At 39.1% G+C, this 25,565-nt stretch overlaps 1 protein-coding gene across 7 annotated transcripts in view; it reads left to right on the forward strand.

Annotated features, from left to right (window-relative positions):
- The window catches only part of Ccdc88a (coiled-coil domain containing 88A), a 154,294-nt gene that overhangs the window by 20,174 nt on the left and 108,555 nt on the right, over positions 1-25,565 (forward strand). For all 7 annotated transcript variants that reach the window (XR_001229208.2, XM_026785137.1, XM_026785138.1 and 4 more), the window contains exon 3: positions 20,309-20,417. Coding sequence is in view for 6 of the 7 variants with exons in the window: in XM_026785137.1 (XP_026640938.1) it covers positions 20,309-20,417 (109 nt within the window). In the remaining variant the exon portion in view is untranslated. The remainder of the gene's footprint in view (positions 1-20,308; positions 20,418-25,565) is intronic.

The raw sequence follows: 25,565 nt of genomic DNA on the forward strand, positions 1-25,565 counted from the left end.
GCCTCACTTCCTCTTCCTCCCCGCATTCTGTTCTGTCTACTCCTCCCACCTATGGGCTGGCCTAGCAAATGGCCAAGGCAGTTTCTTTATTAACCAATGAAATCAACACAAAACAGAAGACCCTCCCACCTCACCCTTACGAATTAGTTTCACATGATTGCTAAAGAACATTACATAAAATTTAAGTGATTGTATACATTTAGTGAGTATTCTGCTATCAAGTGTATTGGTTACTTTTTGTTATTCTTTTATTCAAGGAAGGAAAGATTTCTCTTAATTTATGGTTTCAGAGAGTTCTGTTCATGTTTGGTCCCATGGCAGTGGAGGTATGCTGCAGAGGGTAGCTGTTTATATGTTGGAGGCTCAGGAAGCAGAGAAGTAAACCAAGTAATGGCCAGGGATAAGCCATGTGAAAGGACATGCCTCTATTGAGAGACTTCTCCAGCTAGGTCCCACCTCCCAGAGTTTTCAAAACCTCCTAAATAGCATAATTAACTGGGAATTAAGTATTCAAAACATGAGCTGTGGGGAATGGGGGACACTTCAGATTCAAACTGTGACATTTAGCCCCCAATAGCACATAATCATCTCATAATGCAAAATGCATCTAATTCTTAAATATTCAACTTTGTTCAAAAAGCCTTGCATTCAAAATCTCTAAGACTCAAGGCAAATGCCCACAAAAAGATACAAAAGTAGGAGAAAGGCTTGTTGGGAAGAGTGTTTCCTAAATTGATTTCTTTATTTCATTCACTTGCTTTATTTGAGTCCTCTGTGTGCTCAGTTGATTATCCCCTTGTGTGTGTGTGTGTGTGTGTGTGTGTGTGTGTGTGTGTGTGTACACACACGGTGCACTTGTGGTAAGCAGAAGACAACTTTTGGGAGTTCTTTCCTTCCTTCTACCGTGTATTCCAGGGATCAAACTTGGGTCAGGTTTGACAGAATATGCTTTTTGGGCTGAGCAATCTCGTTGGTCTCTCAGTGATCTTTTTTAGACTTATTTGATGTGTGAGAGTGTTTGACTACACATACACACATATACCGTGTATATGGCTGGTGCCTGCAGAAGTCAGAAGAGGGCATCGACATCAGGCTCCCTGGACTTGAGTTACAGATGGTTGTGAACCACCCCTCTGGGGAACCAAATCTGGGTTTTCTGCAAGAATATCAACTGCTCTTAACCATTGAACCATCTCTCCAGCCCCTCAGTGATCTTTTTTTTTTTTTTTATAAAGTAAGGATTTGAAATTATTTTTTTTCACATTCCAGCTAGCTTACTTTCTGGGATTTCTAGTATTTAGGTGTTAGGAACTTGTGGAGAAGTTATTGTGTGTCATTGTCTCATTTTTTTTGTTTCTTTGTTGTATTTTTGAGTCTCTGTATCAACATTTTAGTAATAAAAAGGGAATAGGAAGTGATATAAATAAAGGTATAAATAATTAGAGTAAAATGTATGAGTTGTACATAAGAGAAGCAGTAAAGAAAGTGTTATAGAATAGTTGACGAGAAAGAAACAGTAATAAATACCTTTTCACACATGATATAAATTAAAACTCAACCTAACAAAGTACAAAAGTACATGACTAAAACATAAAAATGAAGCCAGGTGTGGTGGCACACGCCTTTAATCCCAGCACTCAGGAGGCACAGTGAGGCTGATGTTTGTGAGTTCGAAGCCAGCCTGGTCTACAAAGCTTGTTCCTGGACAACCAGGGCTGCTACAGACAAACTCTGTCTTGAAAAACAAAAGAAAAGAAAACAAACAACAAAAGAGAGTAATAAAATGAAGTAGCCAGTCCTGTAACCTTGGCCTTTACTCCTTTCTAGTTAGGTGAGAAGCTTTCATCCTATGGACTTGTCTTTTTTTTATCAGATCTCTACAGATGTGTGAGATGTGGAGAGGCTGCTATTTGCAGTAATTCAAGCAAGGGTTTGTTACTAAAATTCCACTTTTGCCTGAATTTTCCTATCTGAAATAATTTTTTTGAAGCATGTTCTTTTCATGCTAAGGTTCTGAAAGGGCGTGGAGTGCTAGCTCACCTATGTTTAAATGTGTTGAGAGGTTATTTCCCAGGCTGCTGCTGCTCCCCTGGATACTGTACCCTGAGACGCCTGGAACTTGTTCAGACAATGGTGGAGGTGATTGGGAGACAGGGCATTGTCTTCTCTGGTGACTATTTCCTGGACAACTTGAGAAGCTTTACTTCACTAACACCACATTTCTGTCTCCACAGCTTCCCCTGCTCCAGCAATTTCTTTATATATAGCCTGGTGCTAGTCTCTGATTGTCTCTGTAGCCTGGAGTGGGTCTCATGGTGCCTGGAAGAACATTTCTCTGCCATCTACTGCTGATTCCGGCTTGGCACATGCCGCATGGTGTTGCTAGGCGCCAGTTGGCTGCTGCTGTGTGAAGAAATACCCATCTATGCTTATTACTATTTTTTGGCTCTCTTTCTCTTTTTAAAAATTAGTTATTCTTGTTTTATGTCTATGAGTATTTGCCTGCATGTGTGTTTGTGCACCATGTGTGTGTTCATTGCACGCAGAAGCCTGTGTCAGATCAGTTGGAGCTGGACTTACAGTTGTGAGGCACTGTGTGAGTGTTGGGGATTGAAATAGAGTCATATAGAAGAGCAGCAAGTGCCATCTCTCCATCCCTGTCATTTGGAGTTTTGTTTTGTTTTGTTTTTGAAAAGATCTATTCTGACTGGGGTAAGATGAAATCTAGCTTTAATTTGCCTGATGAATAAGAATATTGAACATTTAAAAGTATTTATTACCCATTAATATTTCTTTTTGTTTTTGAAATTTAAAAAATAGTATTTGTGTGTCTGTGTACTAGTGTGTGCACATGTGTGCCTGTGTGTGCCCTTGAAGGCCAAAGAAGGTATCAGATACCCTGGACCTAGCCAGCCAGTGTGGGTACTGGGAGGGGAATTGAGTCCTTTTTAGAAGAGCAGCAAGTGCTCTTAGCTGCAGAGATATCGCTCTAACTCCATTTATACTTCTTGTTTTGAGAATTCTTTGTTCAGTTTCGTAGCCCCTTTCTTTTTTTGTGTGTGGAATTCTGTTTTTTTTAGTTGAAAATAATTTTTTCCTGCAATATATTCTGATCACAGTTTCCCTTCTTCATCTCCTTTCTGATTCTTTCCACATCCCCAGCCATCAAACTCCATGCAGTCTTGCTCTCTCTTTAGAAATCAGGCAAATAAAATAACAATAAAAGGAAAAAATTAAAAATCTACAAAAATAATGACAAACACACATACTCACAAACACAAAATCAGAAATTTTAATATATAAGGAAAAGACCAATTAGAATTTAAAAAAAATACACTAAAAGTATTAGAAGGCAAAAATGAAGTCTCCAAAAATACCATTGAGTTCTGTTTGTGTTGGCCATTACTGTTGGCTATAGTGCCTGCCCGGAAGTGTAGTTTGTATGCCCAATTGTACTCCTTTGCATGCAGATACCAACTGAAGATAGATTATTAGTTTGGGGTGGGAGCTTGTGTCGACTTCCCCGTCTGTCTTGGATCTGTGCAGGCTCTGTGCATACTGCTACAGTCTCTATGAATTCATGTGTGCCAGACCTGTTGTGTCTGGAAGCTACTGTTTCCTTGTGTTATCCATCCCCTCTGGTTCTTACATTTGTTCTGCCTCTTCTTCCACATAGCTCCCTGAGTCTTGAGGGGAGGGACTTGATGAAGACATCCCATTTAGGACTGAATGTTTCAAGGTTCTCACTCTGCACATTGTTCAGCTGTGGGTCTCTATATTAATTCCCATCTACTGCGGGAGAAAGCTTCTCTGATGCTGGCTGAGGACGCACTGATGTATGGGTATAGCAAAATGTTGCTAAGAGCCATTTTATTGAAATGTTCCTTTAGCAGAACAATAGTATCTGCTTTTCTTCTAGGTTCGTGGCCTATCCAGTCTCAGGTTTTTGACCACGTAAGCAGTATCGGGCATGGTTCCATCTCATGAATTGGACCTTAATTTTTTTTATTGGGTTGTTTGTTTCCTTGATGTTTTAGGTCTTCTTGAGTTTTTGTATGTGTTCTGGAGTCTATAATCTTCATATTAATCCTCCATTAGATATATGTGGCAAATATTTTCTCCTATTCTATAGGTTGCCTCTTCAATCAGTGTAGTGATACTTTATGTTTTAACAAACAAAACTTGCCTGAAGATCAGAGTGCAGAGCTAAGCCACTAGAGGCCAAATGGTGGTGGCTCATACCTTTAATCCCAGTATTTGGGAGTCCCACACCTTTAATCCCAGCTTTAGGGAGGTGGAGACATGAAGGGATAAGGCTGGTTGGAAAGAGGAACCTAAGGTGGGAGGAGACAGGAGCTCAAATGTAGTCTGAGGCAGCAGTCAGACGCAGACAGTATGAGGATGTAGTCAGAAGATGCATTCTGAAGAGGCAGTCTGAGGATAAGATTGCCTCTTTGATCTGAGCTTTGGTAGAGGTAAGAACTCTAGTGACTGGCCGTACTGCTTCTCTGATCTCTCAGCTTTCACCCCATAATATCTGACTCTAGTATTTTTATTCAGAACAATTAGAATTTGTGCTACAACTCAGTTCACAGTTTCCTTTACAGAAACTTTAAAAATACTATTTAATTTTATGTATGGATATTTATTTATTTAATTTTTGTGTTTCACTTACATGTGTGTATGTGCACAGCATGTGTTCTTGGTGCCTGTGGAGACCAGAAGAGTATGTTGTTTCTCCTGGGGTTGGAGTGAAGGGTCATTGTGAGACTCCATATGGGTGCTGGAAACCAAACCCAGGTTCTCTTCAAGAGCAGCAAGTGCTCTTAATTGCTGAGCCATTTCTCCAGGTCCCAGGAACTTAACTTCATATAATCCCTTCAATCAGTTTTTGGCCATATTTCCTGAGCTCCTTATGTCTTATTTATGCAGTCCTTATCTATGCCTACATCTTGTAGTATATTCCCTACTTTTTCTTGTAGCATTTTCAGAGTTTCAGGTTTTCTCTTGAGGTCCTCAATCCATTTGGAGGTTTGCATACAGTGAGAGATGGATACAGTTTCATTCTTACATGTAGAGGTCCAGTTTAACAAATACCATTTTTTGAAAAGACTTATTCAAAGTGCACTTTGGCTTCTATGTAACAATTAATCAGGTAGTTGTGGTTGCATGGATTTATATCTGGTAGGTTCTCTGTTGTTTCCCATTGATTTGTGTTTCTGTGTTTGTGCCAATATCATGCTCTTTTTATGAAATGAACTTTAAGATTTTTTTTTGTATTTCTGTCAAGAATGGGGTGGTAGTACTGTTTGTGATTACATTGAATATGTAGATTGCTTTAGTTAGAATAGCTATTTTTATATTACTTTTGCCCATCCATGAGTGTGGAGTCCTTCCATCTTCTAGGCCAGTGGTACTCATCCTTCCTAATGTGTGACCCTTGAATACAGTTTCTCATGTTGTGGTGACCTCCAGCCTAAAATTATTTTTGTTACTACTTCATAACTGTAATTTTGCTACTACAACTATCTATTTTCCAATGGTTTTAGATGACCCCTGTAAATGAGTCATTCTAACACACAGCCCCCGGTGAGGGGTTTACGACCCACAAGTTGAGAACTACACACTATTTACTGTTCCAAAATTTTTATTGTACAAGTCTTTAACTTTTTGGATTAAGTTTTTTCCAGGTTTTTCTGTTTGTTGTTTTGTTTTTAGGTTACTGTGAACAGGATCGTTTCCTCAGTTTCTTTCACAGTATGTTTGTCATTGATATATAGAAAGGCTACTGATTTTGTTTGTTAATATTGTATCATGCCACTTTGCTGAAAGTGAGTAACAACTGTAGGAGTTTGCTTCGGGATCTTTTATGTATAGAATCCTATCTATATTTTGACTTCTCGTCCATTTGTGCCCCTTATATATACTATATACTTGTACTGAATTATTGCTCTCAATAAGATTTAGGGCATAATGTTGAAAAGTAGTGGAGAGAGTGGACATCTTTGTTTTGTTGATAGTTTTAATGGAATGCTTTTGAGTTTTTCTTCATGTAGCATGATGTTTGTTGACTATGAACTTGCATGCACCATTGTTATGTTGAGATGTTTTCCCTGCATATGTAGTCTCGCTGGTACTTTTATTATGAAAGGGTGTTAGAATCATTTTTGGCGGAGGCCAAAGAGGCTCTTTTGCATCTACTGAGATAATCATGTGATTCTGTTCATGGGTCCATTTATGTGGTGGATTATGTTTATTGATTACAGTTGTTGAGCAATACTTGCATTTGTGGAATGAAATGACTTCATCATGGTTGATAATCTTTTTGCATATTTTTTGAGACAGGGTTTCACTTTGTAGAATTCATGGAAATTCGCCTGCCTCTGATTCCTGAGTACTAGGATTAAAGGCATGTTTCCACCATGCCTGTTTGATATGTTCTTGAATCTTCTTTGTAAGTGATAAGGAATTTTGCATCTGAATTTGTCAGGGAGATTGCTTATAATTTTGGTTGTGTCTTTATCTGGTTTTGCTATTAGTCTAATACTGGCTTCGTTAAGAGAATTTGGAAGCATTTCTTCTATTTCTAGTAAATGTAATAATTCAGGAAGCATTAGTGTTAGTTCTTTACAGGTGTGGTAAAATTCTGTGGTGAATCCATCTGGTCCCAGGACTGTTTTAGTCAGTAGGTCTTTTATTGCTCCTTCAGTCTAGTTTGTGGTAGATCTGTTTAATATTTTTTTTAAATCTTTTCTTGATTAACTTAGTCGGTCATGTGCATTTAGAAACTCATCAATTTCTTTTAGATTTTTCCAACTTGATGGACTATAAGTTTTTAAAGTATGTCCATGAGACTGGATTTCATTGGCAACAGATATAGTGTCTCTCTATTTGCCCCTAATCTTGTTAATTTGGGTCTTTTCTCTCATGGTTTATTTGTCTAAGGGTTTATCAATAATTTCTAATTTATTTATTTCTACCCTGATCTTACTTAGTTTATTCTATCTCCTAGTTTTGAGTTTAGTTTGTTCTTGATTTTTAAGGCCTTGAGAATACATACCTTTAAGTTGTTTATTTGAGACTTTTCTGAAGACTTCTCTGATTTTGTGATCTGGGAATTTAGAGCTGTGAATTCTCTGGACCTTTTGTGTGTGTGTGTGTGTCCCACACACACTGTTGATTTTTAGCTCTATAGCCTTGGTAAGACAGACTGCATAGAATTACTTTTATTTTCCTGTATGTTGAGACAGCTTTGTGTCCTAGTATGTGGCTAGTTTTAGAGCCTCATGGATTGCTGAGAAGGATGTCTGGTCTGCAGTATTGAGTTGAATGTTCTATATATGTGTTAGTTCTGTTTGATATATAGTGTCATTTAGCTCCATTTTTTCTCTATTCATTTTTTGCTTGAAGACCTGTCTTGATAACTGTCTTGGACTTAATGTGTGATTTTTTTTGTTTTTGTTTTTCTAGACAAGGTTTCTCTGTAGCTTTGGAGCCTATCCTGGAACTAGCTCTTATAGACCAGGCTGGCCTCGAACTCACAGAGATCTTCCTGCCTCTGCCTCCCAAGTGCTTGGATTAAAGGTATGTGCCACCACCACGTGGCTAATGTTTGATTTTTAAATCAATCTTTGTTTTATGAAATTGGGTACATATTGTAAAAAGAGGGCCCACTTGTGCTTCCTGGCCGCCCTGCTAGCTTAGCTCTGAAATAACCACACAGAAATTGTATTCATTAAAACACTGCTTGGCCCATTAGCTCTAGTTTCTTCTTTCTTTCTTTCTTTCTTTCTTTCTTTCTTTCTTTCTTTCTTTTTTTTTGATTTTTAAGACAGCATTTGGTGCCTGTTCTGGAACTAGCTCTTGTAGACCAGGCTGGCCTCGAACTCACTAAGATCCGCCTGCCTCTGCCTCCCAAGTGCTGGGATTAAAGGCATGTGCCACCACTGCTCAGCTTTGTTGGCTAATTTTTTGTTTATTTATTTATTTTGTTTTTTTCGAGACAGGGTTTCTCTGTAGCTTTGGAGCCTGTCCTGGAACTAGCTCTTGTAGACCAGGCTGGCCTCAAACTCACTAAGATCCGCCTGCCTCTGCCTCCCAAGTGCTGGAATTAAAGGTGTGCACCATCTTAATATAACCCATTTCTATTCATCTGTATATCGCCACATGGCAGTGGCTTACTGGGAAAGATTCTAACTGGCGTCCATCTCAGGCAGAGGATCCATGGCTTCTCCCTGACTCTGCTTTCTTCTTCCCAGCATTCAGTTCTGTTTTCCCTGCCTACCTAAGTTCTGCCCTATCAAAAGACTAAGGCAGTTTCTTTATTCATTAACCAATGAAAGCAACACATAAACAAAAGGACCTCCAACACCAGGTACACCTGTGTTTTGTATGATTGTTTAGAATAATAATGTCCTCTTGATAGATTGTTTTCCTTACTTTCATCACTTCTAATTTGTGTTGGTCTATTTTATCATATATCAAATAGTGACTCCTGCTTATTTTCTGGTTTCATTTAGTTTGAACACCTTTGTCCATCTTTCTTTCAAAGGTATTGTCTAATTTTGGTGGCAAGATAGTTTGCTTGGAGGCAAGACAAAGGATCCTGTGTACTGCTCCAATAATTCAAGTTTGTGTGTTTTGATGGGGAAGTTGAGTCTCTTGCTATTCAGTTATTGAAAGGTTTGTATTAATTCTTTTCATTTTGTTGATTTTCTTAGTCTTTACTTGCTCAACAACTGTCTTATTACCGTTATTCTTTCTGTGTCACTTCTTAGATTTAATCAGTCTCTTACGTTTGATGCATTCCCTCCATTATTCTTTGTAGAGAGCTGGCTTAGTTCTTTCTTATCAATATCTGTACCCTGCTTTTTTTCATGGGAATTTTCTTTCTTCCTTTGTGACAGGTAGTTCTTCTGGCAATAGTAATCAGATTTGGCATCTTTGAAATTTCAGGACTTGAAGTACATTGCTTCGGCTCTTCTGGATTTTAAGTTTCCTTTGAAAAGTCAGCTGTTAATCTGACAGGCTTGCCTTGGTTCTGTGTATTTCTTGTTTTAAGCATGGCATAGTTTGCCTTGGTGAAGGGCAGTTCTTTCTGGTTCTTTTGGTGTTCTGTAGGCCTCTTGTGCCTGGATTGGCATCTCTTTACTTAGATCTAGAAATTTTTCTTCTATGAATTTTTTTCTTAAAATACTTGCTATGGCTTTAACATAGACTTATTCTCTTATGTTCACACTTTTTAAACTTCGCTTTTTCATAATATCCTACAAATCTTGTATGGTCTGGCTGTATTTAAAAAAATGTTATTGACTTTAAGAAATAGTCTCATTTCTTTACCTTATTCTCAAGTCCTGTTAGATGTCCTGTATTTATTCTTTTTTTACTATTTGCTCTCAGGGGGCCCCACCACCCAACTCCCAAATAAATACATGGAATCTTATTAATGCCTGGCCGTAGCTTGACATGTTTCTTTCCAACTTTTCTTAAATTATCCTGACTACTTTTTGTCTCTGGGTTTTTACCTTTCTCTATTCTATGTGTCTTTCTTTACTTATTACTGTATGGCTTTCTGAGTAGCTGGGTGGCTGACCCTGATGTCCTCTCACCTTCATTTCCTGTTCCTTGACCCTCTCGTCCCAGATTTCTCCTATTCTTTCTGCCAGCCAGCCCAACCTAGCCTTTCTCCTGCCAGTTACAGGTCATTCAGCTTTTAGACGAATCAGGTGTTTTAGACAGGCAAAGCAGCACAGCTTTGCATCATTTTATAAATATTCCACAGGATAAACAAATGTGACACATCTTAAAATAATATTTCACAACAGTGTCCTGTGTAGGGTATTAGTCCTCTATATGATCAATTCTGTTATTTGGCCTTAGGTTTTTAATTGAGTATTTCATTGCAATTTGTTATTTCTTCTGTATATCTATTTTTTTGTTGAATTCCGTTGTATCCTGTGTTGACTTCCTATTTATTTCATTTATCTGTTTTTTATTTCTTTTTAAGGTGATTGTTTGAATTTGTTCAAACATTTATACATGTCATGGGGAGCCTGTTACTATGGGGTTGTTGATTTTTTTTCTTCTCTCATACAATACATCCTGATTGCTTCCTCCCCTCCCCTCCCCTACATCCCTTCTCCTTCTGGTCCACTGCTCCTCCATTTCCTTTCAGAAAAGAGCAGGCCTCCCAGTGTTATCAGCCCAACTTGGCATAACAAGGTACAATAAAAGTAGGCATAAACCCCCATATCAAAGCTGGATGAAGTAGCAGGCAAAAGAATCAGAGACACCTGAGCTAAACAACCACAGGATGTGTGCGAGGGCCTATGTGCAGGTCCATGCAGGCTCCATGATTGTTGCTGCAGTCTCTGTGAGCCCCCATGAGCCCTGCTTGGTTGCTGTTGTGGGCTGTTTTCTCCTGGTATCTTTGAACTCTCTGGCTCCTATAAACCCCCCACCCCCATTCCCTTTTTTGAGGATTCCCTTGCCAAATGCTTGTTTGTGGGTCTCAGTATCTGTTCCCATCTGCTGCCGGAGGAAGCCTCTCTGATGATGATTGGTTTAGGCAATAATCCATGAGTATAGCAGAATATCATTAGAAATCATTTCATTGACTTTTTTTTTTGTCAGTTGTGTTTGGTTATACCCTAGGTCTCTAGGTAATCCAGCTTCCTGATCCTGGCCATCTGGGTAGTGTCCACATAGTTTCCCTCTCATGGCTTGTGCCTCAAGTTATATCAGTCATTTGTTGACCACTCCCTCAAGTTCTGAGGCAGCATTGCCCCAGCGCATCTTGTGGGCAGGACAGGTTGTGGGTCATAAGTTTTGTGGGTAGGTTGGTGTCCCAGTTCCACCACTGGGAACCTTGCCTGGTTACAGATGGCCTGTTCGGGTTCCATATTCTCCTTCACTAGGGTCACCCTCATAGGTTCTAGGAAATTTTACTGTTCTAGGTTTCTGCATTACCCGCAAATGCCAGTCATCTCCCAATACTCTCTTCCTCTGTTCCTCCCTCCCTCCCCCACCTGATTCCTCTAGTTCCCCTCCCCACCTGCCCCCAGTGCACTCACAAAATCTATTCTATTACCCTTCCCAGTGAGAACCATGATCCCCAGACCTCTCTTCTTTATCTAAGTTCTCTGGGTCTATGAATAGTAATGGATTACTCTTTAATAATAGCTAACTAATGTCTACTTATAAGTGAGTACATATCATGCTTGTCTTTCTGGGTCTGGGTTGCCTCTCTCAGGATGATTTTTTTTCTAGTTCCAACCATTTGCCTGCACATTTCATTGATGTGGGAGTGTCATATATCAATCTGTTGATTTCAGTGGTTAAGTAATAAAGAAACTGCTTGGCCCTGATAGGTTAAAACATGGGTAGGTGGAGTAAACAGAACAGAATGTTGGGAGGAAGAGGAAGTGAGCTCAGAGGCCATGTTCCCCTCTCCCGGGCAGACACAATGAAGCTCTGACCCAGGATGGACGTAGGCTAGAATCTTCCCGGTAAGCGCACCTTGGGGTGCTACACACATTATTAGAAATGGGCTAGTCCAGGTGCGAGAGTTAGCCGAGAAGAGGCTAGATATAATGGGCCAAGCAGTGTTTAAAAGAATACAATTTGTGTGTTGTTATTTCTGATGTAAAGCTAGCCGTGCGGGAGCCGGGCGGGACGAAAAGCAGGCCCTCAGCTCCCACAGCATTTCATGATGTCATTTTTTGACATCTAAGCAATATTCCATTGTGTAAATGTACCACATTTTCATTATTTGTTCTTCAGTTGAGGAATAACTAAGTTGTTTTCAGTTTCTGGCTATTATGAAAGCCTCTAAGCACATAATTGAGCAAGTGTTCTTGTGGTAGCTTCTTTTGGGTATTTGCTCAGTAGTGGTATAGCTGGATCTTGAAGTATATGGATTCCCAGTTTTCTGAGGAACCACCCCATTGATTTCCATAGTGACCGTACAAGTTTGCACTTCCACCAGCAATGGAAGAGTGTTCCCCTTGCTGCACAACCTTGCTAGTGTTAGCTGTCACTTGTGTTTTTCATCTTAGTCATTCTGACAGGTGTAAGATGGAATCTCAAGATAATTTTGATTTACATTTCCCTGATGGCTAAGGATGTTGAACATTACCTAAGTGTTTCACAGTTATTAGAGATTTTTCTAACAAGAATTCTCTGTTTAACTCTGTACCCCCTTTTATTTTTTTTAAACTGGGTTGTTTGGTTTGTTCATATCTAGTTTCTTGAGTTCCTTATATATTTTGGATATTAGCCCTCTGTCAGATGTGGAGTTGGTGAAGATTTTGTCCCATTCTGTAGGCTGCCATTTTTATCTTATTGAAGGTGTCCTTTGCCTTACAGAAGCTTTTCAGTTTTGTGAGGTCCCTTCATTAATTGTTGATCTTAGTGCCTGTACTATCAGTGTTCTGTTTAGGAAGTTGTGTTCCGTGCTGATACCTTCCAGGCTATTCCCTATTTTTTTTTCTGTCCAGTTTAGTGTGTCTCATTTAATATTGAGATACATGATCCACTTAGTCTTGAATTTTTTGCAGGGCAATAAATATGGGTCTATTTGCATTCTTTTACATGCAGACATCCAGTTAGATCAGCACTATTTGTTGAACATGCTTTGGCCTCTTTATCAAAAATCAGGTGACCTTGAAGTGATGCACAGATTAATAGAGATGGGTTGATTTAGGATTTAAGATCTAGCTAGAAATAAGCTTAAACTGTTGACCAAACAGCATTGCAATTAAAAAAAAAAAAACAACAAAAAAATCAGGTGTCCGTATGTGCATGAATATATGTCTGGGTCTTTTATTCCATTGATCAACATTCTGTTTCTTTTATGCTGATACCCCGTGGTTTTTATTACTATAGCTCTGTAGTACAACTTGAAGTCAGGGATAGCAATACCCCTGGATGTTCTTTTATTGTTCAGGATTGTTTTCGCTATCCTGGAGTTGAGCATTGTTCTTTCAAGGTCTGTAAAGAATTGTGTTTGAATTTTGATGGTGATTGAATGGAATCTGTAGATTGCTTTTGGTAGGATGGCCATTTTTACTTTGTTGATTCTACCAATCCATTGAGCGTGGGAGATCTTTCTGTTTTCTGATATCCTATTTAGTTTTTTTTTTTTTTCTTCTTCAAATCCTTGAAGTTCTTGTCATATGGGTTAGAGTTAGAGTAAGGTATTTTCTGTTGTTTTTGACTATTGTGAAGGGTATTGTTTCCCTGATTTCTTTCTCAGTCTTTCTGTCATCTGTTTAGAGGAGGGACACTGATTTTCTTTTGAGTTAATCTTGTGTCCAGCCACATCACTGAAGGTGTTTATCAGCGATAGAAGTTCCCTAGTAGAATTTTTGAGGTTGCTTATGTATACTATCCTATCTTCTGCAAATAGTGATACTTTGACTTCTTCTTTTCTAATTTGTATCCCCTTATCTTCTTCAACTGTCTTATTGCTCTAGATAGAACTTCCAGAACTATATTGAATAGATCTGGAGAGAGTGGACACAATTGTCATATCCCTGATTTTAGTGGAATTGCTTTGAGTTTCTCTTCATTAGATTTGATGTTGTCTATAGGGTTCCTGTAAATTGCCTTTATTATGTTGAGGTATGTCCTTTGTATTCTTATTCTCTCCAAGACTTTTATGAAGGGATACTGGATTTTATCAGAGGCATTTTTGGCATCTAGTGAGATGATCATTTGGGTTTTTTTTTCTTTCAGTTTGTTTAGATGGTGGATTATATTGACAGATTTTCATTTATTGAATCATCCCTGCATCTCTGAAATGAAGCCTACTTGATCATGGTAGATAATCTTTTGGATTTATTCTTGGATTCAGTTTGCAAATATTTCATTGAGTATTTTTGCATCTGTATTTATGAGGGAAAAAATGGTCTGTAATTCTGGTTTGTTTGTTTTTTTAAAAATCTTTTTGTGGTTTGGGTATGGGGTGACTGTGACCTCATAAAATGAATCTGGCAATGTTCCTTCTCTTTCTGTTTTGTGGAATAATTTAAAGAGTATTGGCATTAACTCTTTTTTTCACACTGGAACTATCAGGCCCTGAACTTTTTTGTTGGGCTTTCTTTTTTTTAATGACTGCTTCTATATATTCGGGGTTATTGATCTATTTAAGTTGTTTATCTGGTCTTGATTTAACTTTGGTAAGTGGTATCTATTGAGAAAATTGTTCATTTCTTTTAGATTTTCCAATTTTATGGAGTACAGGTTTTTGAAGTATGACCTGATGGTTCTTTGCATTTCCTGTGTGTCTTGTTATGGTCCTCTTTTCATTTCTGATTTTGTTAGTTTGGATATTTTCTTCATCTTTTAGTTAATTGGGTATAGTAATCTGGACCGGCATCTGTGGTCCCTTAGAGCCTGCAGGGCATCTGTCCAGGCCATTCTGGCTTTTAGAGTCTGCATTGAGAAATTGGGTATAATTCTAATAGGTTTGCCTTTATATGTTACTTGTCTTTTTTCCCTTTCAACTTTTAATATTCTTTTTCTGTTCTGTATGTTTAGTGTTTTGATTATTATGTGGCAAGGTATCTTTCTTTTCTGGTCCAATCTTTTTGGTGTTCTTGTTCTTTTTTTTTCTTTTTTTTAAAATTTATTTATTTATTAAAGATTTCTGTCTCTTCCCCGCCACCGCCTCCCATTTCCCTCCCCCTCCCCCAGTTAAGTCCCCCCCCCCTCAGCCCGAAAAGCAATCAGGGTTCCCTGTCCTGTGGGAAGTCCAAGGAACCCCCACCTCCATCCAGGTCTAGCAAGTTGAGCATCCAAACTGCCTAGGCTCCCACAAAGCCAGTACGTGCAGTAGGAACAGAAACCCATTGCCATTGTTCTTGAGTTCTCAGTAGTCCTCATTGTCCACTATGTTCAGAGAGTCCGGTTTTATCCCAGGGTTTTTCAGACCCAGGCCAGCTGGCCTTGGTGAGTTCCCAATAGAACATCCCCATTGTCTCAGTGTGTGGGTGCACCCCTTGCGGTCCTGAGTTCCTTGCTCATGCTCTCTTTCCTTCTGCTCCTGATTTGGACCTTGAGATTTATGTCCGGTGCTCCAATATGGGTCTCTGTCTCTTGTTCTTTTATAGGTCATGTCCTTCTTTAGGATAGAGAAATTTTCTTCTATGATTTTGTTGAAAATATTTTCTGGGCCTTTGAGCTGGAATTCTCCTTCTATTCTGATTACTCTTTGTTTTGTTTTTTTTAAAGGTTTGTTTGTTTATTATGTATACAGCGTTCTGCCTACATATATCCCTACAGGCCAGAAGAGGGCACCAGATTTCATTACAGATGGTTGTGAGCCACCATGTGGTTGCTGGGAAGTGAACTCAGGACCTCTGGAAGAAAAGTCAGTGCTCTTAACCTTGTAGCTATCTCTCCAGCTCCTATTTCTATTACTCTTATGTGTAGTGTTTTCATAGTGTCCCAGATTTCTTGGATGTTTGTGTCAGGGGTTTTTATTATTATTATTATTTAATGGTTTCTTTGACCAATGTATATATTTCTTATGTCATATCTTCAACACCTGAGATTACTCTTCCCTCTCTTGTATTCTGTTGGCAATGCTTGCATCTGTATTTCCTGTTAGCTTACCTAGGTTTTCCATCTCCAGGATTCCCTCAGTTTGTTTTCTTTATTGTTTCTCTTTCTGTTTTCAGGTCTTGAATGGTTTAATGCATTTCCTCAACTGTTTGTTTAGATTTCTTTAAAGGATTTTTTCATTTGCTATTAAGGATCTCATCATCTTCATAAAATTGGTTTTAAAGTAGTTTTCTTGTGTTTTACCTCTGTTGAAATATTAGGTGCTTGCTAATGATGACTGGGCAACTGGGTTTGAGGTCTAGGTGCTGATTTCTGAGTTTGTCTTTGTTGGATGGCTGATTTGTTCCTTGGTCTCTGTTTCCTCTCTGGTCTTCTGACTAGAGTCGCCTGTGATTGAATTGTACCCATGTTGGGGACTGAACTTCAGATGACTGGATTTGTGGGCCAGAATATGGCTACAAGGAGGGGAGGGGTAGTTGAGGGTAGGCTGGGTGGGCACTTAGAGAGTGGGGGCAGTCCTTGGAGTTCTGGTAGCTGGCATGGAAGGAGGCTTTTGCTGGATTTGTGGAATGGGTATGTGGGGTTGTTGATTTTTGAAGAGACGTTTTTGTGTGATGGCTTTATATGTTACTAGTGTTTTATATGAAGATCTGCCTATCTGAAGTTTGTTGGTTGATTCTTTCCAGCACAGCTGAGTAGAATAAGCATGCTTCTGTGCTTCATGTTCCCTTTGCCTCATGAGTCCTAGCAGTGTTCATTGTTACTTAAAGCTTAGCTGTGGAATTAGTGTTGGTTGTAGGGAGAGGTGGTTGAAGGTGATGTCAGTTTGGAAGAGAGGAGCACAGCCCTATAAGCCTGAGGCAGTGGGCCACGGTAGTGTGGGGATTTACACTGAGGGCAGTGTTGGTGTTTTCTGATCTTCAGAGCCTATAGTTGGTAAGGTTTGTGGAAGTGTGCATTGAAGTAGAGGATCCCTTGGCTTTTTTACTTCACAAGCCAGGGTGTGTGTGGAGTGTTCTGTGTGTGTGCTAGTTAAGCAGAGTGGATCATGTCCTGTCGCTTCCCTTCAGTGGCAGAGGTGTGAACTGGAGGTGGATTACGTGTTGGCTTTTTTGACTACCCAGGCTACTTTGGAGAGGAGATAACAGGGAAACTGGGTCTCTTGGGGGTTCTTAGTCTTACTAATGAAAAAATTAAGAGTTTATTTAAATGGAAGCTCAAGAACAATTTTATTAGAACCAAACCCCCTGCCCCCAGCAGACAAGGGTAAAACCTAATAGAGGAAGGAAAGAAAAAGGCCATATCAATTTAAGTGGGTAGAGAGGGTCACATGGTAGACTTCTGAGAAAGACTAAGGAAGCCTAAAATGTTGGGAGGAAGGCCCAAATTCTTAAGGAGAGCATGCTTAGAAAAAAGGTATTAGAAAAGAAATAAGCACTTTGCTAAATAATCCAGTTTATTTGCTAAATAAACAACCTTACAGTTCTGTTCTCCATAAGTAATTACACTTGGTGTGGATTCTGGGAAGAAAATGTTTAATCTCTCATGAAATGACTAAATTATTCTACTTATTTCTTTAGCCTGCCTTCCCAAAGATAATGAATAACGAGGTTCAGATAGAGTGTTAGACCTCTACCTAGGCCAGAGAGTCTATTCTCTTAACTAGGAGTTTTTCTATTCTGTTATCCTAGTAATCAAGCAATGTTTCACCTTCTTAGCTGGAATGGGTGTCACTGAGTGGTGAAGGTGTTGCCCAGAAGCAGGAGGCTGTCCATCACTTTTTTTCTCTGGGGCAGATCTAGTGGGCAGTTGAAGTTTGTACCAGAAGGAAGGGTATGAACCTTACCTTTTCCTGTCTTTAGTCTGTGCTGGCTTGGATGGGAAGTGTGTTCCATGTTTACATTTTGTTTTAGATTTTTTATTGTTTTTATTGCGCTGTACATTTTTCTTCACTCTCATCTCTTCCTCCCTCTTCCTTTCAGCCCTTTCCCATGATCTCCACATGCCCAGTCTACTCAGGAGATCTTGGTTTTTTCTCCTTCCTATATAGATCCATGTATGTCTCTGTTAAGGTCCTCTTTGTTATCTAGTTTCTCTGGGGTGGTAGCCTGTAGGCTGGTTTTTCTTTTCTTTATGTCCAAAAGCCACTCATGAGTGAATACATATTACGTTTGTCTTTCTGGGTCTGGGTTACCTCACTCAATATGTTTTTTTCTATTTCTGTCCATTTGCCTGTAAATAGCAAGATGTCATTATTTTTTACTGCTGTGTAGTAATCCATTCTGTAAATGAACCACATTTTCTTTATTCATTCTTCGGCTAAGGGACATCTAGGTTGTTTCCAGGTTCTGGCTATTACAAATAATGCTGCTATGAATATAGTTGAGCACATGTCCTTGTGGTATGATTGAGCGTCTTTTAGGTATGTACCTAACAGCAGTATTGCTGGGTCTTGAGGTAGATTGTTTCCTAATTTTCTGAGAAATTGCCTTACTGATATCCAAAGGGGCTGTACCAGTATGCACTCCCACCAGCAATGCAGAAGTGTTCCCCTTTACCCCACATCTCTCTAGCGTAAGCTGTCATCAGTGTTTTTGATCCTGGCTATTCTGACAGGTGTAAAATGGACTCTCAGAGTTATTTTGATTTGCATTTCTCTGATGGCTAAGGATGTTGAACAGTTCCTTAAGTGTCTTTCAACCATTTTAGATCTGTCTGTTGAGAGTTCTCTGTTTAGGTCTGTACTCCATTTTTTTATTGGATTATTTGTTCTTTTGATGTCACGTTTCTTGAGTTCTTTGTATATTTTGGAGATCAGTCCTCTGTCCAATGTAGAGTTGGTGAAGATCTTTTCCCATTCTGTAAGCTGCCGTTTGTTTGTCTTGTTGAATGTGTCCTTTGCTTTACAGAAGCTTCTCAGTTTCAGAAGGTCCCATATATAAATTGTTTCAGTGTCTGTGCTACTGGGGTTATATTTAGGGAGTAGTCTTTTGTGCCAGTGTGTTCAAGTGTACTTCCCACTTTCTCTTCTGTGAGGTTCAGTGTGGCTGGCTTTATGTTGATGTCATTGATGTATTTGGACTTGAGTTTTGTGCATGGTGATAGATATAGGTCTATTTTCATTCTTCTGCATGTTGATATCCAGTTATATTCATTTGTTGAATATGATTTTTTTCTGGTTTTTTTTTTTGCTTCTTTGTCAAAAATCAGGTGTTCGTAGGTGTATGGATTGATATCTGGGTCTTCAGTTCGGTTCCATTGGTCCTCCTGTCTGTTTTTATGCCAATACCAGGCTGTTTTCGGTACTGTAGTTCTGTAGTAGAGTTTGAAGTCAGAGATAATCAAAGTTCTTTTATTGTACAATCCTATACAGGATTGCTTTGGCTATCTTGGATTTTTTTTGTTGTTTTTCATATGAAGTTGAGAGTATTGTTATTTCGAGGTATGTGAGGAATTTTCCTGGGATTATGATTAGATTTATTTTTGTCTTGCCTCCTCCACCTATGGTATTGGAGATTGACTGTCAGACCTCAACATTGTACTCTACTGTTCTTCCACACTCCAAGGCTTATAGTGGCTGTTTTAAAATAACTATCTGATACTTCTTTTTCTCGTTTATTTCTTTTTTAAAATCTTTTATTGAGCTATATATTTTTCTCCACTCCCCTCTCTTCCTCTTCCCTCCCTTTCTCTCCTCTCCCATGGTCTTCATGCTCCCAAGAGTGTTTTTAATGATTGCTTCCATTTTCTTGCCAGGTCATGGATTGCTTTTCATTTATTGTATTTAGTAATTATTTTATTGTATGCTGGATATTAGGGTCATTATATTTTGTGCCAGCAACTGTTCAGCAGCGGGCTACTTTATATTGTAGACTTAGCCCCTCAATGGGTTATCAATATTGTTCTCCATGTTGTCTTGTTTGCTCTTAATAAACTCGCTCAAAGCTTATGTTCTAGCCAGAACCTTCTGCTCTTCAATCACATCCCTTTTTTTTAATATGGATGGATGTTTTGCCTGCATGCATGTCTTTGTACCATGCGTGGCCTACTCAAAGAGGCCAGAAAAAGGCATGGAATCCTCTGTGACTGGAATTACTGAGAGTTGTGAGCTACCACTGGGTGCTGAGAATCAAACCCTGGTTCTCTGGAAGAACAGCCAGTGCTTCTAACCTCTGAACCATCTCTCCAGTCCCAGTACCAATTTTCAGTTTTTCATTCTTAACCATATCATGAGTTTCTACTATAATTTTTTCTTCTTTAAAATATGTATCCCTTTGGTTTTATTCAATTTCCAAAATTTACACAAGGTTAAAGCACCAACTTCTGTCATCTACTTCATTTTTTAATTTCTGGGATGCTTCTTGATGAAATATAATTCGCATTACACTATGAGAATAAATAACCACTCATAATAATAACCTATATTTTTTAACCTATATTTTGAATTCTTTGTGTAAGTAGATTTATTTTAGGAGGATGGAATTAGGAGGTTATTTCTTCCAAGAATAAAAAGTGACATGACAACTAAGGACATCTGATTTTGGTTTCAGATATATTTTGCCACCAATTAAGGAATATTATATGTATTGATATTAGAAGCACAGAATATATAAGAAAGTAATAATTTGTTTCATATCACTTATTAGCACAAATGGATGCATAATTTTAAAAAGAAACTATTGTATTTTATATCTTGTTTCAATATAATTAAAAAGGTGTCCCCCCCCCCAATTTCTTTCAGTAATCCTAAATCGGAGAGTCAGAGAGTAAATAAAAAAGTCAACAATGATGCTTCACTTAGAATTCATAATCTATCCATTTTGGTGAAACAGATAAAATTTTATTATCAGGTAAGTGGCTGTTTTCTTTTAAATTAGTATTTTGTACACATTTATATTTTTAAAATGATTATTAAGAACTTTCATAAATGTAATAGTTTGGTGGCCTACATGAGTTACGTTTTTGATGTATGCTTTTTTTACACTAAGTTGGATACATATTTCAGTTGTTAATTCTAAGCATTATTTTTTTAAATATCTGGATATTTTGCCTGCATGTATGCCTGTGTATCATGTGCATGCCTGGTGAGTATGGAGGCCAGAAGGAGACAGAGCCCCTGGAACTGGAATAACAGATGGTTGTGAACCACCATGTGGCTGCTGTGAAATGAGCCAGAATACTCAGAAAGAGCAACCAGTGCTCTTAACATCTGAGCCATTTCTCTAGCCCCAAACCTTAATTCTTAATGCCACTAATGTATCACTTAAGATTGGTGTATTTGCTTTACACAAACTTTTGTTTCATAAGCAATATTTAAATGTTTATTTTAGTATGCTTTGTTCTGTTTCATGTATGAGTTATGGAGAAGTGTGCTTTTAAAACATACAAAGTTTTTTATGTAATTAAATTCTTTGTTGTTTAGAAAATTTAGTTTATATGCTTCTGATTTTTTGACTTTTGTTTTTTTTTTGGAGTGCAGGTTGGTTTGGTTCGGTTTTTTGTTTGTTTGTTTGTTTGTTTGTTTGAGACAGTCTTTCTTTGTAGCCATGGCTCTCCTGGAACTTGCTTTATAGACCAGGATGGCTTTGAATTCAGAGATCTGCCTGCCTCTGCCTCCTGAGTGCAGGGGCTAAAGGCATGGCTATCAAGCCTGGCTCCAAATTTGAGGTGAATATATAAACTCAGACAAAAACAGACACCTCTCAACATGGGGCTTAAACCTACAACCCTAGGATTAAGAGTCCCATGTTCAGGACAGGGGAAGAGATCCGCCGCCCCCCTCCCCCCACCATCAATCCCTGAGGCAGGTGGGAGAGCTGGCCCTAAGAGAATAAGGGCAGGAGAGCTGCCCCTGCGTCTCACATAGACAGCACAATAGAGCCAGCCCCATTGGCAGAGGTTTGGGTGAGATGGAAGAGCTGTGCCCATTACTCATCTGTCATGTGGCAACAAGGGTGGGGGAGAAATACCCCACTCTATCCATCAATGCATGAGGCAGGAGGAGGAGCTGACCCTGAGGTCATATAACTGGAGAGTACAGCACTCAGGAGAGTGACCCCTATGCCACAGTTGGGCATCACAGTAGAGCTGACCCTGAAGGTGTAGGTGTGGGAGAACTAATTCTGAGGACATGAAAACAGGAGCGTTCTCCTGGACCAAGGGCCTAGCCCCTTGGTCATCACTGCAGGGGGTGGACTAGCCACGGCAATACAGGAGAGATCACCCTGGTGATGAGGGCAAGGGAAAACTAGCAGGTTGACCAACCCTGTAACTACCCTGGCCCAGAACCAGGGTTATGTGTTGGCCCACCCCAACATCTACCCCATCTGTGATCTGCTGGAGCATGCGAAGGATCTCCACAACACAGGGCAATATCAGGATAATCAAGAGGAGTCCCAGTGAGGCCCAGTATTTGATAGTGTAGCAGAAACCAGAGGCCTCAAACTAGACCTCTTTACAATAAACATTTGCAAGTAAAGATATATGGATAAAAAGGTTTTACTGTATGACTTACTATGTCACATTGCAGCTTCCATAACAAGATTTTTCCATTTTTTTCTCCTAAGTTTTATTTTATTTTATTTGTTGGGGGGGGGGAGGTTGCAAGGACAGAGGGCAGATATGAAGGGACAGGGAAATAAATGTGATGGAGATACATGATGTGAAAGGCACAAGGAATGAATAAAAAGAAAGTTAAAGGAGTTCCATGGTCTACCAACTGAGGTAGATGGGCAAGTGACTTTTCTTTATAATTACCTAGTATAGCTTTATTGATTTCTCTCTTGAGCTTTTTACTATTGAGAAAGAAGAGTTGAAGTGCTACTTTAAGCTGAAGGATTTACCAAGTTTTCCTTTATATACTTTGAAGCATTATTAGTAGATGCAGATGAACATAAAATTGTTTTGGAGAATGATGACAGAGGTTTATTTCCCACCCGGTTCCGCAGCCATTCAGTTCTAAAGAAACACACAGAGGCTTACATTAATTATAAACTGGTTGGCCTGTTAGCTCAGGCTTCTTATTAACTAACTCTTTTTGTTTTGTTTTGTTTTGTTTTTTGTGGTTTTTCGAGACAGGGTTTCTCTGTGGTTTTGGAGCCTGTCCTGGAACTAGCTCTTGTAGACCAGGCTGGTCTCGAACTCACAGAGATCCGCCTGCCTCTGCCTCCCGAGTGCTGGGATTAAAGGCGTGCGCCACCACCGCCCGGCACTTAACTAACTCTTATATCCGAAAATTCTTGTCTGTGTTAGCCATGTGGCTTGGTACTTTTTATCAGTGAGGCATTCTCATCTTGCTTCCTCTGTGTCTGGGTGATGACTGCAGACTCAGCCTTCGTCTTCCCAGAATTCTCCTATTTTGGTCGCCCCGCCTATACTTCCTTCCTGGTTGCCCACGTATACTTCCTGCCTGACTACTGGCCAGTCAACATTTTATTAAACCAATACAAGTAACAAATCTTTTCAGGGTACAAGACCATTGTTTCATAGCAGAGAACTGGATCATTGTGTCTACAATTCTCCCTGATTATTGGTTGAAATCTTCTGAGGAAAATCTTTTATTTCTTGTTTCACAATTTCATGTACGTATATACAGTGTGTCTTAATTATATCCAATCACCCTCACTTGCTATGCCCTCCCACTCCTCCTGGAAGCCCCTCCCCCACCAAGTCCTTTTAGTGCTGCCTGCTGGGTGACTGATCTTGCTGGGCAGCCTGTTCCTAAGTACAGTAGTGATGTCATGTCCAGAAGACTGCATTGGAGACCCTCTGGCTCTTAGTTAGGTTCTTTCTGCTCCTTCTTTCTCAGTGTTCTTGAAATTAATATTTTTATATGAAATTTGTTTCTCATCCTCTCTGAAAATACTTAAGTGCTCATCATACTTAACAAAGGCCAAAGTTAGCCTGTATCTGTGTCCTTTTGTAAAATAGTGCTCTAACCATGGAATAGATTAAATAATCTTTTTGACTTTTAAACTCTTCTTGATTTGTATTTTTTCTCTAAAGATTTATTTATTATATGAGTGTTTGTCTGAATATATGTATGTGCACCATGTGTGTGGGCAGGAGCCTACAGAAGTCAGAAGAGGGTGTGGTATCCTCTGGAGCTGTAGTTACAGGTAGTTGTAAACTGCCATGTGGGTGCTGGTCATCTTAACCACTGAGCCATCTCTTCAGCGTCTCTATTTTCTTCCAATTTGACAAAGTATTTTTCAAATCAAACCAGTGTTTCTTTTCTTTTTTGAGACAAGGTTTCTCTGTAGCTTTGGTGCCTATCCTGGAACTAGCTCTTGTAGACCAGGCTGGCCTCGAATTCATAGAGATCCGCCTGCCTCTGCCTCCCAAGTGCTGGGATTAAAAGCGTGCGCCACCAACACCCGGCTAAACCAGTGGTTCTTTAAACCAAGCTGCAGATTTCTTTTCTCCCATGTGAGTGTCCAATGTGCCAAGGTAATCAGAAGAGGGGAGTCAGATCATTTGGAACCGGTGGTACTGATGGTTGTAAATACCATGTGAGTAATGGGAATCAAATGTAGGTCTCTGTAAAAGCAACAAGTACTTTTAACTACTGAGCCATCTCTTCAGTCCTTTTTGATTTTTAAGACTTTAGTTTATGTGTATCCATGTTTTGCCTATATTTATGCCTGTGTAGCACATGTGTGCAGTGCCTATGGGTATCAGAAAAGGGCATCATATCCCTTGGAACTAGAGTTATAGAAGGTTGTTAATTGCCATGCGGGTCCTCTGAAAGAGCAGCAAACAGTCTTAGCCACTGAACCATCTGTCTCTTCAGCCCCTACAATTGTATATTCTTGACTAATTATCTTATAGTTTGTTGATAGTAAAGATCGTTCTCTCTTCTGATTGCTTTGACTTGATATCAACTCTTCAGAATTACATATTGCTATTCTTAATTGTCTCAGCTTCCACTTAATTCTCTTTTTACTTTCATTCTTTTTTGTAGCTAGAAAACAGTAGGATTTTCTTAATTCAGTAAGTTATTTTTGTGTGTGTTTGCTGTATTGTGCAGTAAGTACCACTGTCCTGTGTCCTCAGCCCTGGAACGGATCTTTTAATTTAGTTAGGACTGTCTACATTTAGTTGTATACTGACTTATTTGCTGACTTCTGTAAACTTGCTTTCCTCTTTGGAAAAAAAGAAACGACATCATTCTTTCTCTCTTGTTTACCTTAGAGGTTTGGTGTTTTACTGAGTTGGACATATTTTCTTTTTTCCTTTTTGTCATCTGTTTTTCTCTTTTAAGTTTTATTCTTTCCTAATCTAAAAATTGTGACTTTTCTTTCCCCCTTTAACTACGTTAATTATCTTCTGCAGTGCTGGTTTAGTAGCTATGCATTGCTTTAGTCTGTGCTGCACTTACAACATTTTTGTTCTCTGTTGATTTTAAAAGAGTCTGCTAGAATTTTATCAACACATGAAAATACCAAACCAAAAACAAATTGAAACAATGGAAAGAACATATTTAAAACATCCAGAAAAAAACAGCATAGACATATATCTACCCATCATTAACTGTGCATGTACTTGGAATAAAACCTGGAGTCAAAATAGTAACAACAGCTGGATGGAGATAAAAAGAACTATTTGTTCATCAGGAAAGAAACAATTCAAGAGTAAAATATAATTTGAACTTAGGGCGTCAATGAACATACTTTATAGAAAAAGGAAACAAAGATGAATAGAATATAAAATATTTATATTAACAAAATGAAATTTAGGTCAAAAGCACAAAATGTACATATAGGCATCCTCCTGAATATTAACCTTCAGCAAGCAATAAAAGGAGACAGAGACAGAGACCCACATTGGAGCACAGGACTGAAATCGCAAGGTCCAAATCAGGAGCAGAAGGAGAGAGAGCACAAGCAAGGAACTGAGGACCGCGAGGGGTGCACCCACACACTGAGACAATGGGGATGTTCTACTGGGAACTCACCAAGACCAGCTGGCCTGGGTCTGGAAAAGCCTGGGATAAAACC

Source organism: Microtus ochrogaster, linkage group LG1, assembly GCF_000317375.1.
Source record: "Microtus ochrogaster isolate Prairie Vole_2 linkage group LG1, MicOch1.0, whole genome shotgun sequence".
NCBI classification, from domain to species: domain Eukaryota; kingdom Metazoa; phylum Chordata; class Mammalia; order Rodentia; family Cricetidae; genus Microtus; species Microtus ochrogaster.